This window comes from Pseudorca crassidens, chromosome X (assembly GCF_039906515.1).
Source record: "Pseudorca crassidens isolate mPseCra1 chromosome X, mPseCra1.hap1, whole genome shotgun sequence".
NCBI classification, from domain to species: domain Eukaryota; kingdom Metazoa; phylum Chordata; class Mammalia; order Artiodactyla; family Delphinidae; genus Pseudorca; species Pseudorca crassidens.
The window spans coordinates 77,580,826-77,598,516 of record NC_090317.1 but is presented as its reverse complement, the minus strand read 5'-3'; the positions used below and the strand labels follow the sequence as shown (position 1 = coordinate 77,598,516).

General features: G+C 40.4%; 1 protein-coding gene across 5 annotated transcripts in view; it reads left to right on the top strand.

Moving 5' to 3' along the window:
- HEPH (hephaestin) overlaps positions 1-17,691 on the top strand; it is a 96,080-nt gene that overhangs the window by 9,939 nt on the left and 68,450 nt on the right. For all 5 annotated transcript variants that reach the window (XM_067722778.1, XM_067722781.1, XM_067722780.1 and 2 more), the window contains exons 4-8: positions 842-1,054; positions 9,528-9,710; positions 10,793-11,047; positions 13,254-13,422; positions 14,590-14,726. In XM_067722778.1, coding sequence (XP_067578879.1) covers positions 842-1,054; positions 9,528-9,710; positions 10,793-11,047; positions 13,254-13,422; positions 14,590-14,726 — 957 coding nt within the window. The remainder of the gene's footprint in view (positions 1-841; positions 1,055-9,527; positions 9,711-10,792; positions 11,048-13,253; positions 13,423-14,589; positions 14,727-17,691) is intronic.

The following is a 17,691-nucleotide window of genomic DNA, read 5'->3' as shown; positions in this document are numbered from 1 at the left end:
TTGATACAGCCACTGTGGAGAACAGTATGGAGGTTCCTTAAAAAGCTACAAATAGAACTACCATATGACCCAGCAATCCCACTACTGGGCATATACCCTGAGAAAATCAATTTACCTTTTATCACAAAGAATTACTTGAATGGCATTTCCGTAAAATATTTGACTGTGTTTTGAAAAGAGAGGGGTGTTCTGTGAATGTAAGGGAGCATTATTCTTGTGCCACAGTCTTCCAAAAGGCCCATTGTTTTTCTTAAGAGGGAGATCAGTTTACTCATCTGTATCTCCTACTATCCCAGGCCCAATGGCCTATAGTACTGACACAACGGTGAGTGAGGGGAATAGAGAGCAAACTCAGAAGGTCTTGACTTGACCATTAACTCCCTGTGGACAAGTTATTTTTCCTCTGTTTTCTCTTTCATAACATGGGAATAGATCAATTGATCACTAAGTTGCTTTTAAATGGAAATTCTGTGATTGTCTGCTTTCTGTTTTTCAAAGTGAGTGCTTGAAGGAAGGGAATATTTTCTTCTCTCTTGCCTCCATTGGCTTTGCACTAGAGCCTTACTAGGTTAGGCTGTATAGCACTTTCTATGGTCATAGCTCCTTCCCCAAGGGCTGCTAGCATTCTACCCACTGTTGATTTGAGGTCTAGGTTTCTTGGCTAGATATTACCTGAATCTGTGCCTTCCTTAGGTTGTGAGGAACACTGTGCTGAACTTTAGAACTCTACCTTCCACAAGACTGGAACTAGGTATTCCATACGTCCCTCTCCTGGCTTCTACATCTGCCAGGCTCCTTCTCACTCACCCTGGGACTAAACATATGCAATTTCATTTTCTAGGATCCTTATATCCAGATGGTTCCTCTGGTTGGCTGAAAGCTGATGACTCTGTTCCCCCGGGAGGCAGCCACATCTACAACTGGACCATTCCAGAAGGCCATGCACCCACTGATGCTGACCCAGCGTGCCTCACCTGGATCTATCATTCTCACGTAGATGCTCCACGAGACATTGCTACTGGCCTTATTGGACCCCTTATAACCTGTAAAAGAGGTATAAGCCCCAAATGTGAGCTGTGAGATACAGTTTGGGATATCTAGGGGAAGCAGTGATATTGTTGACTCACCTACATATTAAGCAGCAGGCTGGGGAGTGTTAATTTAGCACCCTAGTTTATTAACAGGAATAAATCCTGCCAAACTCCCTTTTTCACTGTTTTTTCTATTTCACTACTTTTCTTCTAAAAACAAACAAAAAACAGAAACAAAATACTTAAAAACACTTTGCTACTTTCTTTTTTTCTTATTTTACTTAAAAAACTCGAATTAGTAATGATGGATGTCAAGTTACATAAGACTAAGGTATGTGTTAATAGCCTGTTGGATAGGATTGAAAGTGTAGTCATCAGAATTTGGGGAGGATTGTGGGTTTCGTTTGAAATATGGTATGTTTAAGGTGTAGTCAGGCCTGAAGACCTGTGTGTTACAGGAGTGTGGTTAGATCAAGGCCCTGAGTTGAAGACATAGGCAGGGATGGTGGGAAGGAATTATTCTAGATCCTATGTACCTCATCTTCAAGTCACAGGCTCAACTGAATTGGTGGTTTCATGTGGAGAATTCAGAAATACAAATTAGCAGCAGAAGTCTCTACCTACTTTTCTGTTGCTGATAGACTCTTAAGGCCCCTCTCTTTCTATCCTTTACTTATGAGTACCCCTTACAGCTAACTGTTGCTAAATAAAGGTTTTTTTAACATCTTTATTCTAGTATAACTGCTTTACAGTGGTGTGTTAGTTTCTGCTTCATAACAAAGTTAATCAGTTATACATATATATATGTTCACATATCTCTTCCCTCTTGCAACTCCCTCCCTCCCACCCTCCCTATCCTACCCCTCTAGGTTGTCACAAACGACCGAGCTGATCTCCCTGAGCTATGTGGCGGCTTCCCACTAGCTATCTATTTTACGTCTGGTAGTGTATATATGTCCATGCCATTCTCTTACTTTGTCACAGCTTCCCCTTCCCCTTCCCCATATCCTCAAGTCCATTCTCTAGTAGGTCTGGGTCTTTATTCCCAACTTACACCTAGGTTCTTCATGACTTTTTTTTTCTTAGATTCCATATATATGTGTTAGCATATGATATTTGTTTTTCTCTTTCTGACTTACTTCACTCTGTATGAGAGACTCCAGGTCCATCCACCTCACTACAAATAACTCAATTTCGTTTCTTTTTATGGCAGAGTAATATTCCATTGTATATATGTGCCACATCTTCTTTTTTTTTTTTAACATATTTACTGGGGTATAATTGCTTTACAATGGTGTGTTACTTTCTGCTTTATAACAAAGTGAATCAGTTATACATATATATATGTTCACATATCTCTTCCCTCTTGCAACTCCCTCCCTCCCACCCTCCCTATCCTACCCCTCTAGGTTGTCACAAACGACCGAGCTGATCTCCCTGAGCTATGTGGCAGCTTCCCACTAGCTATCTATTTTATGTCCCGTAGTGTATATATGTCCATGCCATTCTCTTACTTTGTCACAGCTTACACTTCCCCTTCCCCATATCCTCAAGTCCATTCTCTAGTAGGTCTGGGTCTTTATTCCCAACTTACATCTAGGTTCTTCATGACTTTTTTTTTTTCTTAGATTCCATATATATGTGTTAGCATACAGTATTTGTATTTCTCTTTCTGACTTACTTCACTCTGTATGACAGACTCTAGGTCTATCCACCTCATTACAAATAGCTCAATTTCATTTCTTTTTATGGCTGAGTAATATTCCATTGTATATATGTGACACATCTTCTTTATCCATTCATCTGTTGATGAGCACTTAGGTTGTTTCCATCTCTGGGCTGTTGTAAATAGAGCTGCAATGAACATTTTGGTACATCACTCTTTTTGAATTTTGGTTTTCTCAGGGTATATGCCCAGTAGTGGGATTGCTGGGTCATATGGTAGTGCTATTTGTAGTTTTATAAGGAACCTCCATACTGTTCTCCATAGTGGCTGAACCAATTCACATTCCCACCAGCAGTGCAAGAGTGTTCCCTTTTCTCCACACCCTCTCCAGCATTTATTGTTTCTAGATTTTTTGATGATGGCCATTCTGACTGGTGTGAGATGATATCTCATTGTAGTTTTGATTTGCATTTCTCTAATGATTAATGATGTTGAGCATTCTTTCATGTGTTTGTTGGCAATCTGTATATCTTCTTTGAAGAAATGTCTGTTTAGGTCTTCTGCCCATTTTTGTATTGGGTTTATTTTTTTGTTGTTATTGAGCTGCATGAGCTGCTTGTAAATTGTGGAGATTAATCCTTTGTCAGTTGCTTCATTAGCAAATATTTTCTCCCATTCTGAGGGTTGTCTTTTGGTCTTGTTTACCATTTCCTTTGCTGTGCAAAAGCTTGTAAGTTTCATTATATCCCATTTTTTTATTTTTGTTTTTATTTCCATTTCTCTAGGAGGTGGGTCAAAAAGGATCTTGCTGTGATTTATGTCATAGAGTGTTCTGCCTATGTTTTCCTCTAAGAGTTTGATAGTTTCTGGCCTTATATTTAGGTCTTGAATCCATTTTTAGTTAATTTTTGTGTATGGTGTTAGGGAGTGTTCTAATTTCATACTTTTACATGTACCTGTCCAGTTTTCCCAGCACCACTTATTGAAGAGGCTGTCTTTTTTTTTTTTTTTTTGCTGTATGCGGGCCTCTCACCGTTGTGGCCTCTCCTGCTGTGGAGCACAGGCTCCGGACGCGCAGGCTCAGCGGCCATGGCTCACGGGAAGAGGCTGTCTATTATCCACTGTATATTCTTGCTTCCTTTATCAAAGATAAGGTGACCATATGTGCATGGGTTTATCTCTGGGTTTTCTATCCTGTTCCATTGATCTGTATTTCTGTTTATGTGACAGTACCATACTGTCTTGATTACTGTAGCTTTGTAGTATAGTATGAAGTCAGGGAGCCTGATTCCAGCATTTTTCATTCTCAAGATTGCTTTGGCTATATGGGGTCTTTTCTGTTTCCCTACAAATTGTGAAATTTTTTGTTCTAGTTCTGTGACAAATGCCAGTGGTAGTTTGATACGGATTGCATTGAATCTGTAGATTGCTTTGGGTAGTAGAGTCATTTTCACAATGTCGATTCTTCCAATCCAAGAACATGGTATATCTCTCCATATCTTTGTATCATCTTTAATTTCTTTCATCAGTGTCTTATAATTTTCTGCATAAAGGTCTTTTGTCTCCTGACGTAGGTTTATTCCTAGATATTTTATTCTATTTGTTGCAGTGGAAAATAGGAGTGTTTTCTTAATTTCACTTTCAGATATATCATCATTAGTGTATAGGAATGCAAGAGATTTCTGTGCATTAATTTTTTATCCTGCTACTTTACCAAATTCATTGATTAGCTCTAGTAGTTTTCTGGTAGCATCTTTAGGATTCTCTATGTAGAGTATCATGTCAGCTGCAAACAGTGACAGCTTTACTTCTTCTATCCTGATTTGGATTCATTGTATTTCTTTTTCTTCTCTGATTGCTGTGGCTAAAATTTCCAAAACTATGTTGAATAAGAGTGGTGAGAGTGAGCAGTCTTGTCTTGTTCCTGATCTTAGTGGAAATGGTTTCAGTTTTTCAACATTGAGGACGAAGTTGGCTGTGGGTTTGTCATATTTGGCCTTTATTATGTTGAGGAAAGTTCTCTCTGTTCCTACTTTTGCAGGGTTTTTATCATAAATTGGTGTTGAATTTTCTCAAAAGCTTTCTCTGCATCTATTGAGCTGATCATATGGTTGTTTTCCTTCACTTGTTAATATGGTGTATCACGTTGATTGTTATGTGTATGTTGAAAACTCCTTGCATTCCTGGAATAAATCCCACTTGATCATGGTGTATGATCATTTTAATGTGCTGTTGGATTCTGTTTGCTAGTATTTTGTTGAGGATTTTTGCATCTATGTTCATCAGTGATACTGGCCTGTAGATTTTTTTGTTTGTGACATCTTTGTCTGGTTTTGGTATCAGTGTGATGGTGGCCTCATAGAATGGGTTTGGGACTGTTCCTCCATCTGCAATATTTTAGAAGAATTTGAGAAGGATAGGTGTTAGCTCTTCTATAAATGTTTGATAGAATTCGTCTATGAAGCCATCTGGTACTGGGCTTTTGTTTGTTGGAAGATTTTTAATCACAGTTTCAATTTCAGTGCTTGTGATTGATATGTTCATATTGTATATTTCTTCCTGGCTCACTCTCAGTAGGTTGTGCGTTTCTAAGAATTTGTCCATTTCTTCCAGGTCGTCCAGTTCATTGGCATACAGTTGCTTGTAGTAATCTCTCATGATCCTTTGTATTTCTGCAGTGTCAGTTGTTACTACTCCTTTTTCATTTCTATTTCTCTGTGTCTTCTCCCTGTTTTTCTTGATGAGTCTGCTAATGGTTTATCAATTTTGTTTATCTTCTCAAAGACCCAGCTTTTAGTTTTATTGATCTTTGCTATCATTTCCTTCATTTCTTTTTCATTTATTTCTGATCTGATCTTTATGATTTCTTTCCCTCTGCTAATTTTGTTGTTGTTGTTCTTCTTCTTCTTCTTTCTCTAATTTCTTTAGGTGTAAGGTTAGGTTGTTTCTTTGAGATGCTTCCTGTTTCTTAAGGTAGGAATGTATTGCTATAAACTTCCCTCTTAGAACTGCTTTTGCTGCATCACATAGGTTTTGGGTCGTTGTGTCTGCATTGTCAATTGTTTTTGATTTCCTCTTTGATTTCTTCAGTGATCTCTTGGTTATTAAGTAGTGTTTCATTTAGCCTCCATGTACTTGTATTTTTTACAGATCTTTTCCAGTAATTTATATCTAGTCTCATAGCATTGGGATCAGAAAAGATTCTTCATACGATTTCAAATTTCTTAAATTTACCAAGGCTTGATTTGTGACCCAAGATATGATCTCTCCTGGAGAATGTTCCATGAGCACTTGAGAAAAGTGTGTATTCAGTTGCTTTTTGAATGAATGTCCTATAAATATCGCTTAAGTCCATCTTTTTAATATATCATTTAAAGCTTGTGTTTCCTTATTTATTTTCAGTTTGGATGATCTATCCATTGGTGACAGTGGGGTGTTAAAGTCCCCTACTATGATTGTTAACTGTCGATTTCCTCTTTTATGGCTGTTAGTATTTGCATTATGTATTGAGGTCCACCCATGTTGGGGGCATAAATATTTACAATTGTTATATCTTCTTCTTGGATCAATCCCTTGATCATTATGTACTGTCTTTCTTTGTCTCTTGTAATAGTCTTTATTTTAAACTCTATTTTGTCTGATATGAGAATTGCTACTCCAGCTTTCTTTTGATTTCCATTTGCATGGAATATCTTTTTCCATCCCCTCACTTTCAGTATGTATGTGTCCCTAGGTCTGAAGTGGGTCTCTTGTAGACAGCATATATATGGGTCATGTTTCTGTATCCATTCAGCCAGTCTGTGTCTTTTAGTGGGAGCATTTAGTCCATTTACATTTAAGGTAATTATCAATATGTATGTTCCTATTCCCATTTTCTTAATTGTTTTGGGTTTGTTATTGTAGGTCTTTTCCTTGTCTTGTGTTTCTTGCCTAGAGAAGTTCCTTTAGCATTTGTTCTAAAGCTGGTTTGTTGGTGCTGCACTCTCTCAGCTTTTGCTTGCTTGTAAAGCTTTTAATTTCTCCATCAAATCTGAATGAGATCCTTTCTTGGTAGAGTAATCTTGGTTGCAGGTTTTCTCCTTCATCACTGTAAATATGTCCTGCCATTCCCTTCTGGCTTGCAGTGTTTCTGCTGAAAGATCAGCTGTTAACCTTATGGGGATTCCCTTGTGTGTTATTTGTTGTTTTTCCCTTGCTGATTTTAATATGTTTTCTGTGTATTTAATTTTTGATAGTTTGATTAATATGTGTGTTGGTGGGTTTCTCCTTGGATTTTTCCTGTATGGGACTCTCTGTGCTTCCTGGACTTGATTAACTATTTCCTTTCCCATGTTATGGAAATTTTCAACTATAATCTCTTCAAATATTTTCTCAGTCCCTTTCTTTTTCTCTTCTTCTTCTGAAACCCCTATAATTTGAATGTTGGTGCGTTTAGTGTTGTTCCAGCGGTCTCTGAGACTGTCCTCAGTTCTTTTCATTCTTTTTTCTTTATTCTGCTCTGCAGTAGTCATTTCCACTATTTTATCTTCCAGGTCACTTATCCGTTCTTCTGCCTCAGTTATTCTGCTATTGATCCCTTGTAGAGTATTTTTAATTTCATTTATTCCGTTGTTCATCGTTGCTTTTTTCCTCTTTAGTTCTTCTAGGTCCTGTTAAATGTTTCTTGCATTTTGTCTATTCTATTTCCAAGATTTTGGATCATCTTTACTATCAATATTCTGAATTTTTTTCAGGTAGACTGCTTATTTCCTCTTCAATTTTTATGTCTGGTGGGCTTTTACCTTGCTCCTTCATCTGCTGTGTGTTTTTCTGTCTTCTCATTTTGCTTATCTTACTGTGTTTGGGGTCTCCTTTTCACAGGCTGAAGGTTCGTAGTTCCTGTTGTTTTTGGTGTCTGTCCCCCATGGCTAAGGTTGGTTCAGTGGGTTGTGTAGGCTTCCTGATGGAGGGGAATAGTGCCTGTGTTCTGGTGGATGAGGCTGGATCTTTTCTTTCTGTTGGGCATGTCCGTGTCTGGTAGTGTGTTTGGGGATGTCTGTGGCCTTATTATGATTTTAGGCAGCCTCTCCGCTAATGGATGGGGTAGCGTTCCTGTCTTTCTAGTTGTTTGGCATAGGATGTCTAGCTCTGTAATTCGCTGGTCCTTGAGGGAAGCTTGGTCTTGGTGTTGAGATGGAGATCTCTGGGAGATTTTCGCCATTTGAGATTACATGGAGATGGGAGGTGTCTTGTGGACCAGTGTCCTGAAGCTGGCTCTCCCACCTCAGAGGCACAGCACTGACTCCTGGCTGGAGCACCAAGAGCCCTTCATCCACATGGCTCAGAATAAAAGTGAGAAAAAGTAGAAAGAAAGAAGGAGGATAAAATAAAATAAGATAAAATAAAGTAAATTTATTTTAAAAAAACTAATTATTAAGGGAAATATTTTTTTAAAAAAGTAAAAAAAATATCATACGGAAGGATGGAATCCTAGGGTAAATGGTGAAAGCAAAACTATACAGACAAAATCTCACACTGAAGCATACGCATACACACTCACAAAAAGAGGAAAAGGCGAAAACATAATGTAACTTGCTCTGAAAGTCCACTCTCTCGATATGGGATGATTCGTTGTCTATTCACATATTCCTCAGATGCAGGGTACATGAAGTTGATTGTGGCAGTTTAATCCGCTGCTCCTGAGGCTGCTGGGAGGGATTTCCCTTTCTCTTCTTTGTTCGCACAGCTCCTGGGGTTCAGCTTTGGATTTGGTCCCGCCTCTGCATGTCGGTCACCTGAGGGCATCTGTTCTGTGCTTAGACAGGATGGGGTTAAGGGAGCAGCTGATACGGGGGCTCTGGCTCACTCAGGCCGGGGCAAGGGAGGGGTACGGCTGTGGCGTGAGCCTGCGGCGGCAGAGGCCAGCATGACGTTGCAGCAGCCTGAGGCGCTCCGTGCATTCTCCTGGGGAACTTGTCCCTGGATCACCGGACCCTGGCAGTGACGGGCTTCACAGGCTCCCAGGAGGGGAGGTGTAGTTAGTGACCTGTGCTTGCACACAGGCTTCTCAGTGGTGGTAGCAGCAGCCCTAGCGTCTCATGCCCATCTCTGGGGTCAGCGTTGATAGCCGCGGCTCACGCCTGTCTCTGGAGCTCCTTTAAGCAGCGTTCTTAATCCCCTCTCCTCGCATACCAGGAAACAAAGAGGGAAGAGAAAGTCTCTTGCCTCTTCGGCAGATCCAGACTTTTTCCCGGACTCCCTCCCGGCTAGCTGTTGTGCACTAACCCCTCCAGGCTGTGTTCACGCCGCCAACCCCAGTCCTGTCCCTGTGATCTGACCAAAGCCCGATCCTCAGCTCCCAGCCTCCGCCCTCCCCGGCGTGTGAGCAGACAAACCTCTGGGGCTGGTGAGTGCCGGTTGGCAACGATTCTCTCTGCGTGAATCTCTCCACTTTGCCCTTCACACCACTGTTGCTGTGCTCTCCTCCGTGGCTCCAAAGCTTTCCCCCTCAGCCACCCACAGTCTCTGCCCACGAAGGGGCTTCCTAGTGTGTGGAAACCTTTCCTCCTTCACAGCTCCCTCACACTGGTGCAGGTCCCGTCCCTATTCTTTTGTTTCTGTTTTTTCTTTTTTTTAAACCCACCTAGGTACATGGGGAGCTTCTTGCCATTTGGTAGGTCTGAGGTCTTCTGCCAGCGTTCAGTGGGTGGTCTATAGGAGCAGTTCCACGTGTAGATGTATTTCTGACTTATCTGTGGGGAGGAAGGTGATCTCCGCGTTTTACTCTTCTGCCATCTTCCTCCGCTTCCAAGAAAGAAGGTTCTTAAAGGCTCTTTTCTTACTTTCCCTAGGAACCCTGGATGGGAATTTCCCTCCTCAGCGGCAGGATGTGGACAATGATTTCTTCCTCCTCTTTAGTGTGATAGATGAGAACCTTAGCTGGCATATCAATGAGAACATTGCCACTTATTGCTCAGACCCTGCCTCAGTTGACATAGAAGATGAGACCTTTCAGGAGAGCAATAGGATGCATGGTAAGGTGGGAGTATGTGGCCACACTATGACAGTGAACATTGATGGAGGGTCTCCACTGGGCCTAGCATTTGGTGGATGTTTTCACATACCTTGTTCCTTTTAATTCTCACAAAGACCGTGAGTAGTAGATGGTTTTCCCGTTTCACTCATGAGGAAACCGAGGCTCTAGGATTACACAGAAAATAAATGGCACAGCTAAAATTCCAACCCTGATATGTCTGACTGCGTAGGCTATGCTCTTGCCATTAGGTACCCTGCTTTCTAAAGTGGAATAGCCCAGGTTGTGGACTCCAAAGTCATATACTATATGCTCAGGTCACTTTGGTGAGGATTGCCTACTGATATAATTAGTGAACATTTCTTTGTTCTAAAAAGGATGCAAACTGTTAAAATTACACATTTTGTAGAGAAAATAAATGATTTCCCATAAGGGAGTTGACCATCTTAATTAAATTTAAAACAAACTAAAGGCACAAAAGCCTGGGGCATGGACAGAGAACTGAGTTTAGAAATGAAAGTAAGTGATTTTGCTTTCATTTATTTTTGGGAGTGATTTACTTGGTGACAGAGGTGGGCACAAAATGAGAGAGTCCCAAGGGGAGGTGAAAACTCAGAGGGAAGATGCAAAGTATGGCTTGGACAGCTCAAATTTCCCTTAGTTTTAAACCAATTGCTTGTAATAACTATGATAATTAGTTAGCTAACTTGACAGCTGTCCTGTGGAAATTTCAGAAGGAAATTGGTTTAGATGGACAGAAAGTTTGTAAAATAAACTCCATTTCTTAGAAAGCTTCCTCAGATTTCTGGGTTGGAATCCTGGCTCTACCACATAATAGATTTGTGGTCTTGGGAGAGAAGTAACTTTAGCTCTCTGAGCTTTGATTTTCACATTTTTTTACATAATAACAGTGAATTCTGCCTCTTTCCCAGGGATGTTTGTGAGATTTATATAAGATAATACATATGGTCAGCACAGTGTGCTCTTTGAATCCTCATCTAAATGTTATCTATTATTATTGTCTGATGGGAAGGCCTCTCTCATTGGGCTGTCCTTTCCTAACTCTGATATTTTCTTTTGCAGCAATCAATGGCTTTGTCTTTGGAAACTTACCAGATCTGAACATGTGTGCACAGAAGCGTGTGGCCTGGCACTTGTTTGGCATGGGCAACGAGGTAGATGTCCACACAGCTTTCTTCCATGGACAGATGCTGACCATCCGAGGCCACCGTACTGATGTGGCTCATATCTTTCCAGCCACTTTTGTGACTGCTGAGATGGTACCCCGGGAACCTGGCACCTGGTTAATTAGCTGTCAAGTGAATAGTCACTTGCAAGGTGAGATCCAACATCTCTGATCTTTCAGATACAGGACATAGGTGGCAGTGATGATTATCAGGAGGCTGGGTTTCTGACCTGGAGACATAAAATTGGTCTTTCAGGTGAGATAGTTGGATATAAATGATGAAACATTAGACTAGAATTCTGGGATTCCAGGTTCTTTCCTGGCTCAGCCATTAAATTGCAAGTTGACCTGGGGCATTACTCTCTGAGTTTCCTCTTCCCCGTCTCTAACATAAGGTGGTATAGGAATGGATGAGTGAACTTTTAAGCTGCCTTTTTTTTGCTCAGAATTCTAAGGAATTAAGACCTGATAGTATTTGCTGCTGATTGAACAGGGAGTGAAGGAGTAATTAGTTAAAGAAGAGTAAGGCTTTTTCAGGAGATCATGGAGTATTGTGGGCAAGTAGTGACACTCTAGTTAGAATCCAACAGCAATAGGTTTAGAAGGTTTGGTTTTTAGAAGAAGAATGGTTGAGGTAATGGCCCTGTGCAGTGAGAAACATCAGAGGACCAGAGGAACCTATGAGACAATGGAAAGAGCATTAGGTAGGTGATTAGAAGGTTCAAGTTGTCTCAGCTCTGTGGAAAACTGAAGAAATCTCTATGTGACTTTGGAAAAATCCCTTCCCACTTCTATGCTTCATTTGCTATATATATATATATATATATATATATATATATATATATATATATATATATATATAATACGGGATTGGGTTTAAATAGTTTCTAAGATCTTCAGCTCTCACTTTCTAGAATTATTTGAAGTATGGTAAATCAAGTGAAAGTCATGAAAATGATATGTGAGTATGTGAAAGTCGATTTGAGTAGGTGAGGAATTATAGACTGGTGGGATATTGATTCTGGAATGGTAAGTTTGACCCAATAGGAGCCAGGTATTCATGTTCCATTGTCCAGGGTCTGCCCTCAGTACCAGATGTACCTGGATAAGAGAGTATGAATGTGGATGGAGGTTAGGGATGCAGTGCAATAGTGAAACAAACATAAGCCTTAGAGCCAGACAAGCCTGGATTCAAAACCTGGTTCCACCAGTTAGTTACCTTTGATAAGACATATCACTTTTTTGAGTCTATGTTTCCTCATGAGGATTGCAATAATGATTCCTACCATATAAAGTTGTAATGAGGTTTCAGAGAGATAATGGGATTTTGAATCTTAGAGATGGGGGAATGATGAGACCAAGATCCTGGATACAAGAGAAGAAAATGAGTACTCAAATTTGCAGTTAAAAGATAGGCACTTAAATCTCAACTGTACCTCTGACTAGCTATGTAATCTTGGGCAATTTACTTAACCTCTCTGATCCTTAATTTTCTTAATCTTCAAAAAGGGACATTAAAAGTCTGCTTCATAGGCTAGTTATGAGGACTGAAGGAGATAACATATGTAAATCACCTGACACAGGGCCTGGCATATAGTACACATTCAACAAAAATGAATATCCTTACCTCCTCCTTCTTCATACCTCTGATTTCTGATTTCAAATTTCAAATCTCCTTGGGATGTTGTGAGACTCAGATGAGATAATGTACCTGAATGACCTCTATAATTAGCCAAGCAAATATAACACAGCATCATCCATTACCATTATGCCTCAATGTAACATCTTCCACATTTGGAAACACTACTTAGAATCTGAATTTTCCTGACAGTCCCAAGTGTGAAGCTTCATCTTCATGTGTAGATGATGTTCCATTACTTTGGGAGCTTCCCACTTTACAAATAACTTACTCCTCTTTTTAAAATTTGATGCTCCCATGGGCCTAGTGTGGTAGATTTCCCTATTCTCCCCATTTACAAATCAGGGGTTAAGCTCAGGTCTAGGAAGTGACTTGCCTAAGGTCCTATAGATAAGGATAAGTCTTGGACTTGAACTCAGGTATTTTGACTTCAAGCTCTGTGATGTTGCTACAATGTAAGCATTTTGCAGAGGCAAGAGCAAGGGTCTGGTAAATGAGTCAATGGTGGTGAGCAGGTGGAGATATTTGAATTCCCACATAGGCTTTCTCTCTCCCAGCTAGGCTCTTTAGGAGTGAGAGAAAGTAGCCCATTTGGAGGCAGGGGTAAAGAGCCTAGTGGAAGGTGGAAGGGGGAAACATTAGGAGAAGGAGAAAGCTGAGTCACCTGGGTAGAAGATGTTTTGGGTGGAATGGAGCTAGCCATGATGTTCTTCCTGCAGATGGCATGCAAGCACTCTACAAGATCAAGTCTTGCTCCATGGCACCTCCCATGAACCTACTCACAGGCAAAGTCCGGCAGTACTTCATTGAGGCCCATGAGATTCAATGGGACTACGGCCCAATGGGGCATGATGGGAGTACGGGGAAGAATTTGAGGGAGCCAGGCAGGTAAGAGGTAGTGTATTCCCTCTCCCTACTCCTGGGCCCAACAACACACACCTATTATTCCCTCTCAGAAATCTCTCACTTCACTTGGGGATCACAATCATTGTTTGTCTGAAGTTACATGGCACAACTGATAGCCAAATTCTTGTAGCCCCCAGAAGTGCTTGCTCTTGGGGAGCTATAAAACTTTTTGTATGGTTATGTCATATTCCCAGCAAAGAGTCCAAGCAAAGAGTCATATTCCCAGCAAAGAGTCCAAGCAGAAAAGAAGGTCCAGGTGGGACCGGATCATTTAAAATAATTTACTAATTATTTACGTCTTTGCTCCTTCCTTTCTTTACCATAGTCTGAAGGAGACATTTAAGCTGAAGTGTAAAATGCACTCTGAGAAGTGTAGGAAGAGGGGAAGCAACCTGCCTGTGGCCATTCCATGCTCATCCTTTTGGAGGAATTTCTCCAAATTCTCATGCCTCATCCATGACTCAGATGTGGGCAAGATAGAGTAGAAGGTTAGTGCCCTAATCAGTTGCTAAGCCTTAAGTTATACTTACTCACTGGTCTATCAGTGATTCAAGGTTTTTCAAAAGAGGCACTTGATAGATGACTAAGAGAGTTTATGGAGAAATATCCTAGGACACCCAATCATGTTTATTCTTCCAGTAGGACATAATGGAATGAATCTGCAGAAAACATAGGAAAGTAGGCACTTGGGTGTCAGCATGGCTTCTAAGAATCTGCAGCTCGTCTTGTTAAGTTAGTGGGTTTTCATTTTTGAAAGAAAGATATTATTGATTAAGGGAAGAAAGGATCTTGAGTACCTGAGGATGATTAAGGACAGATGTAAGACTACTTAACTCTGGAGAACAAAACTGATCCCAGTGTCTAGAACTTACAAGCAAGAAGATTTCAGCCTATTTCTATACAACAGTAAAAGGAATTGCTTTCTCTGAAAATAAGTTCCCTGATCTTGGAAAGGCTCAAGCAGAAGCTGTGTATTGTTAATTTGTGTTGTCACCAGAGGAAATACCTTCAGTGGGTGGAAGTTAACCTGGATGATCTCTGAGGTCCTTCCTAATCACAAAGATCCATAACTTGATGAGAAAAAGGGTGAGATGGAAACCTATTTGACACATGGCTAAATAATTTGAAATTTGCCTCCTTATATGCCAGTGGCTCAGATAAATTCTTCCAGAAGAGCTCCAGCCGAATCGGGGGTACTTACTGGAAAGTTCGATATGAAGCCTTCCAAGATGAGACATTCCAGGAAAAGGTGCAGCTGGAGGAAGATAAGCATCTTGGAATCCTGGGTGAGGAATCCTTAACTTGTGAATTTAATTGACTAGAGCCAGAGAATTGGGAAGGGCTTAGAAACTGGAGGCTGATGACAGCTCAGAAACACACTCTAGACCAACATTTCCCAAAGTGAGTCCCAAGAGATGAGTGTTTTGTGAGAAAGTGTTATAGGTCTGAATTTGTCTGCAAAACACTAAGTTAAACAGTTAAATAGTGTTATTTGATGCAGGGCTTCCCAGAGCCTTGGATTTATTTTTGTTCATCATGAATCTCCAAGATGGGAGTAGAGTATATAGTATTTCTATATTTGCTTTGCTACTGAAACCTTTTTTCATTGAACATCTTCTGATAGCAGTGTTGTACATATCACACTTTTTTATTTTTATTTTTATTTTATTTTGCGGTACGCGGGCCTCTCACTACTGTGGCCCCTCCCGTTGCGGAGCACAGGCTCTAGACGCGCAGGCTCAGCGGCCATGGCTCACGGGCCCAGCCACTCCGCGGCATGTGGGATCTTCCTGGACGGGGGCACGCACACGTGTCCCCTGCATCGGCAGGCAGACTCTCAACCACTGCGCCACCAGGGAAGCCCCATATCACACTTTTAAACGTTATTCTCTAGGTGTATTTCTGAAGGGCTATATAAGGCAGTAAGACTGTTCATGTTCTTGGCAATACGGGACCAGGAGCAGATTGGCATGACATGCAGACATGCTTGCTATGGTGAGGGTTGTGGAACAAAGCTTAGGGCCTGACCTTAGAGAAGGTATCTAGAAGGCCTAAATCACAGTATAGCACTGAATTACTATAGGAAGGTTTGGTGTGGCTTAGTCACTTGGTAGAGCAGGAAATAAGATAGATCAGATGAGAAAAAACTTTGAAAATGAAATAAAGTAATGGACCATATTCTGGGGATAGGTTTGTGCCAGTTGATTTTAGGAGACCTGAACATGGACAATTGCTGTTTCATTAGCTGGATAGGGAGATATAAGGAGAAGAAACCCACCTGGGTTTGGGAAAGAGGGTGGGTGGCGAGTAGTAAGGAGCTATCATTAGCTGGTATTCAGTGTTGGTCCCCAGTCCTTGTTTTTCTTCAATATTTTATTGTGGTAAAATATGCATAACATAAAATTTACCATCTTAACCATTTTAAAGTACACTGTTCAATGGTAGTAAATGCATTCATAGCATTGCACAGCCATCACCACCATCCATCTCCATAACTCTTTTCATCTTGTAAAACTGAATCACTATACTCATTAAAAAATAACTACCCATTCTTCCCTCCCCCCAGCGCTTGGCAACCACCATTCTACTTTCTGTCTCTATGATTTTGACTACCTTAAGCACCTCATATAAGTGGAATTTTACAATATTTGTCTTTTTGTGACTAACATTTCACTTAGAATAATGTCCTCAAGGTCCATCCATGTTGTAGTATATTGCAGAATTTCCATTGTAGTTTTGCTTATCCACTCATCTATTAATGGACACTTGGTTTGCTTCCACGTTTTAGCTGTTTAGAATAATGTTGCTATGAATATGGGTGTACAAATGTCTCTTTGAGACATGCTTTCAATTACTTTGGGTATATACACAGAAGTGGAATTTCTGGGTCTTATGGTAATTCTAGTTTTAATTTTTTGAGGAACCACCATGCTGTTTTCCACAGTGACTGCACCATTTTACAATCCCACCAACAGTGCATAAGTGTTCCAATTTCTACACATCCTTGGCAACACTTATTTTCTGATTTTTTTCATAGTATCCATCCTAATGGGTGTGAGGAGTTGGCTTATTGTAGTTTTGATTTGCATTTCCCTGATGATTAGTGACGTTGAGCATCTTTCCATGTGCCCATTGGCCGTTTGTATATCTGCTTTGGAAAAATGTCTATTCAAGTCCTTTGCGCAACTTTAGTTGGATTATTTTTTTGTTGTTGAGTTTTAGGAGTTCTCTATATATTCTGGATATTAATCTCCTGTCAGATGTATGATTTGCAAATATTTTCTCCCATTCTGTGGGCTGCCTTTTCACTCTGCTGGTAGTGTCTTTTGATGCACACTTAAAATTTTTTTTCATGAAATACAATATGTTTATTTTTTTAGTTACCTGTGTCTTTGGTGTCATAGCCAAGAAATCATTGCCCAATCCAGTATCCTGAATATTTTGCCCTATGTTTACTGCTAAGAGTTTTATTGTTTTAGGTACATTTAGATCTTTGATCTACTTTTATTTAATTTTTGCATATGGTGTTAGGTAAGGGTTCAACTTCATTCTTTTGCATATCGAAATCCAGTTTTCCCAGCACCATTTGTTTAAAAGACTATCCTCATATGTGCAAGGGTTTATTTCTGGGCTCTCTATACTATTCCTTTGGTCTCTATGTCTGTCTTTATGCCAATATCACACTGTTTTGATTACCATAGCTCTGTAGTAAGTTTTAAAATCAGGAAATGTGATGTCTTCTAGTTTGTTCTTTTTTCCCCAAGATTATTTTGCTATTTGGAGTCCCTTGAGATTACATATGAATTTTAGAAAGGGTTTTTCCACTTCTTCAAAATCATCATTGAGATTTTGATAGAAATTTCACTGAATCTATAGGTAGTATTGACATTTTAACAATATTAAGTCTTTTGATCTATGAACATGCAATGTGTTTCCTTTTTTTGTGTGTGTGGTATGCGGGCCTCTCACTGTTGTGGCCGCTCCCGTTGCGGAGCACAGGCTCTGGATGCGCAGGCTTAGCGGCCATGGCTCACGGGCCTAGCCACTCCACGGCACGTGGGATCTTCCCAGACCAGTGCACAAACCCGCGTCCCCTGCATCGGCAGGCGGACTCTCAACCACTGTGCCACCAGGGAAGCCCTGTTTCCATTTTTTATATCTATTTTATTTCAGCAATGTTTTGTAGTTTTCATTCTACAAGTTTTTCACAACCTTGGTTAAATAAATTCTAAGTATTTTATTCTTTTCATG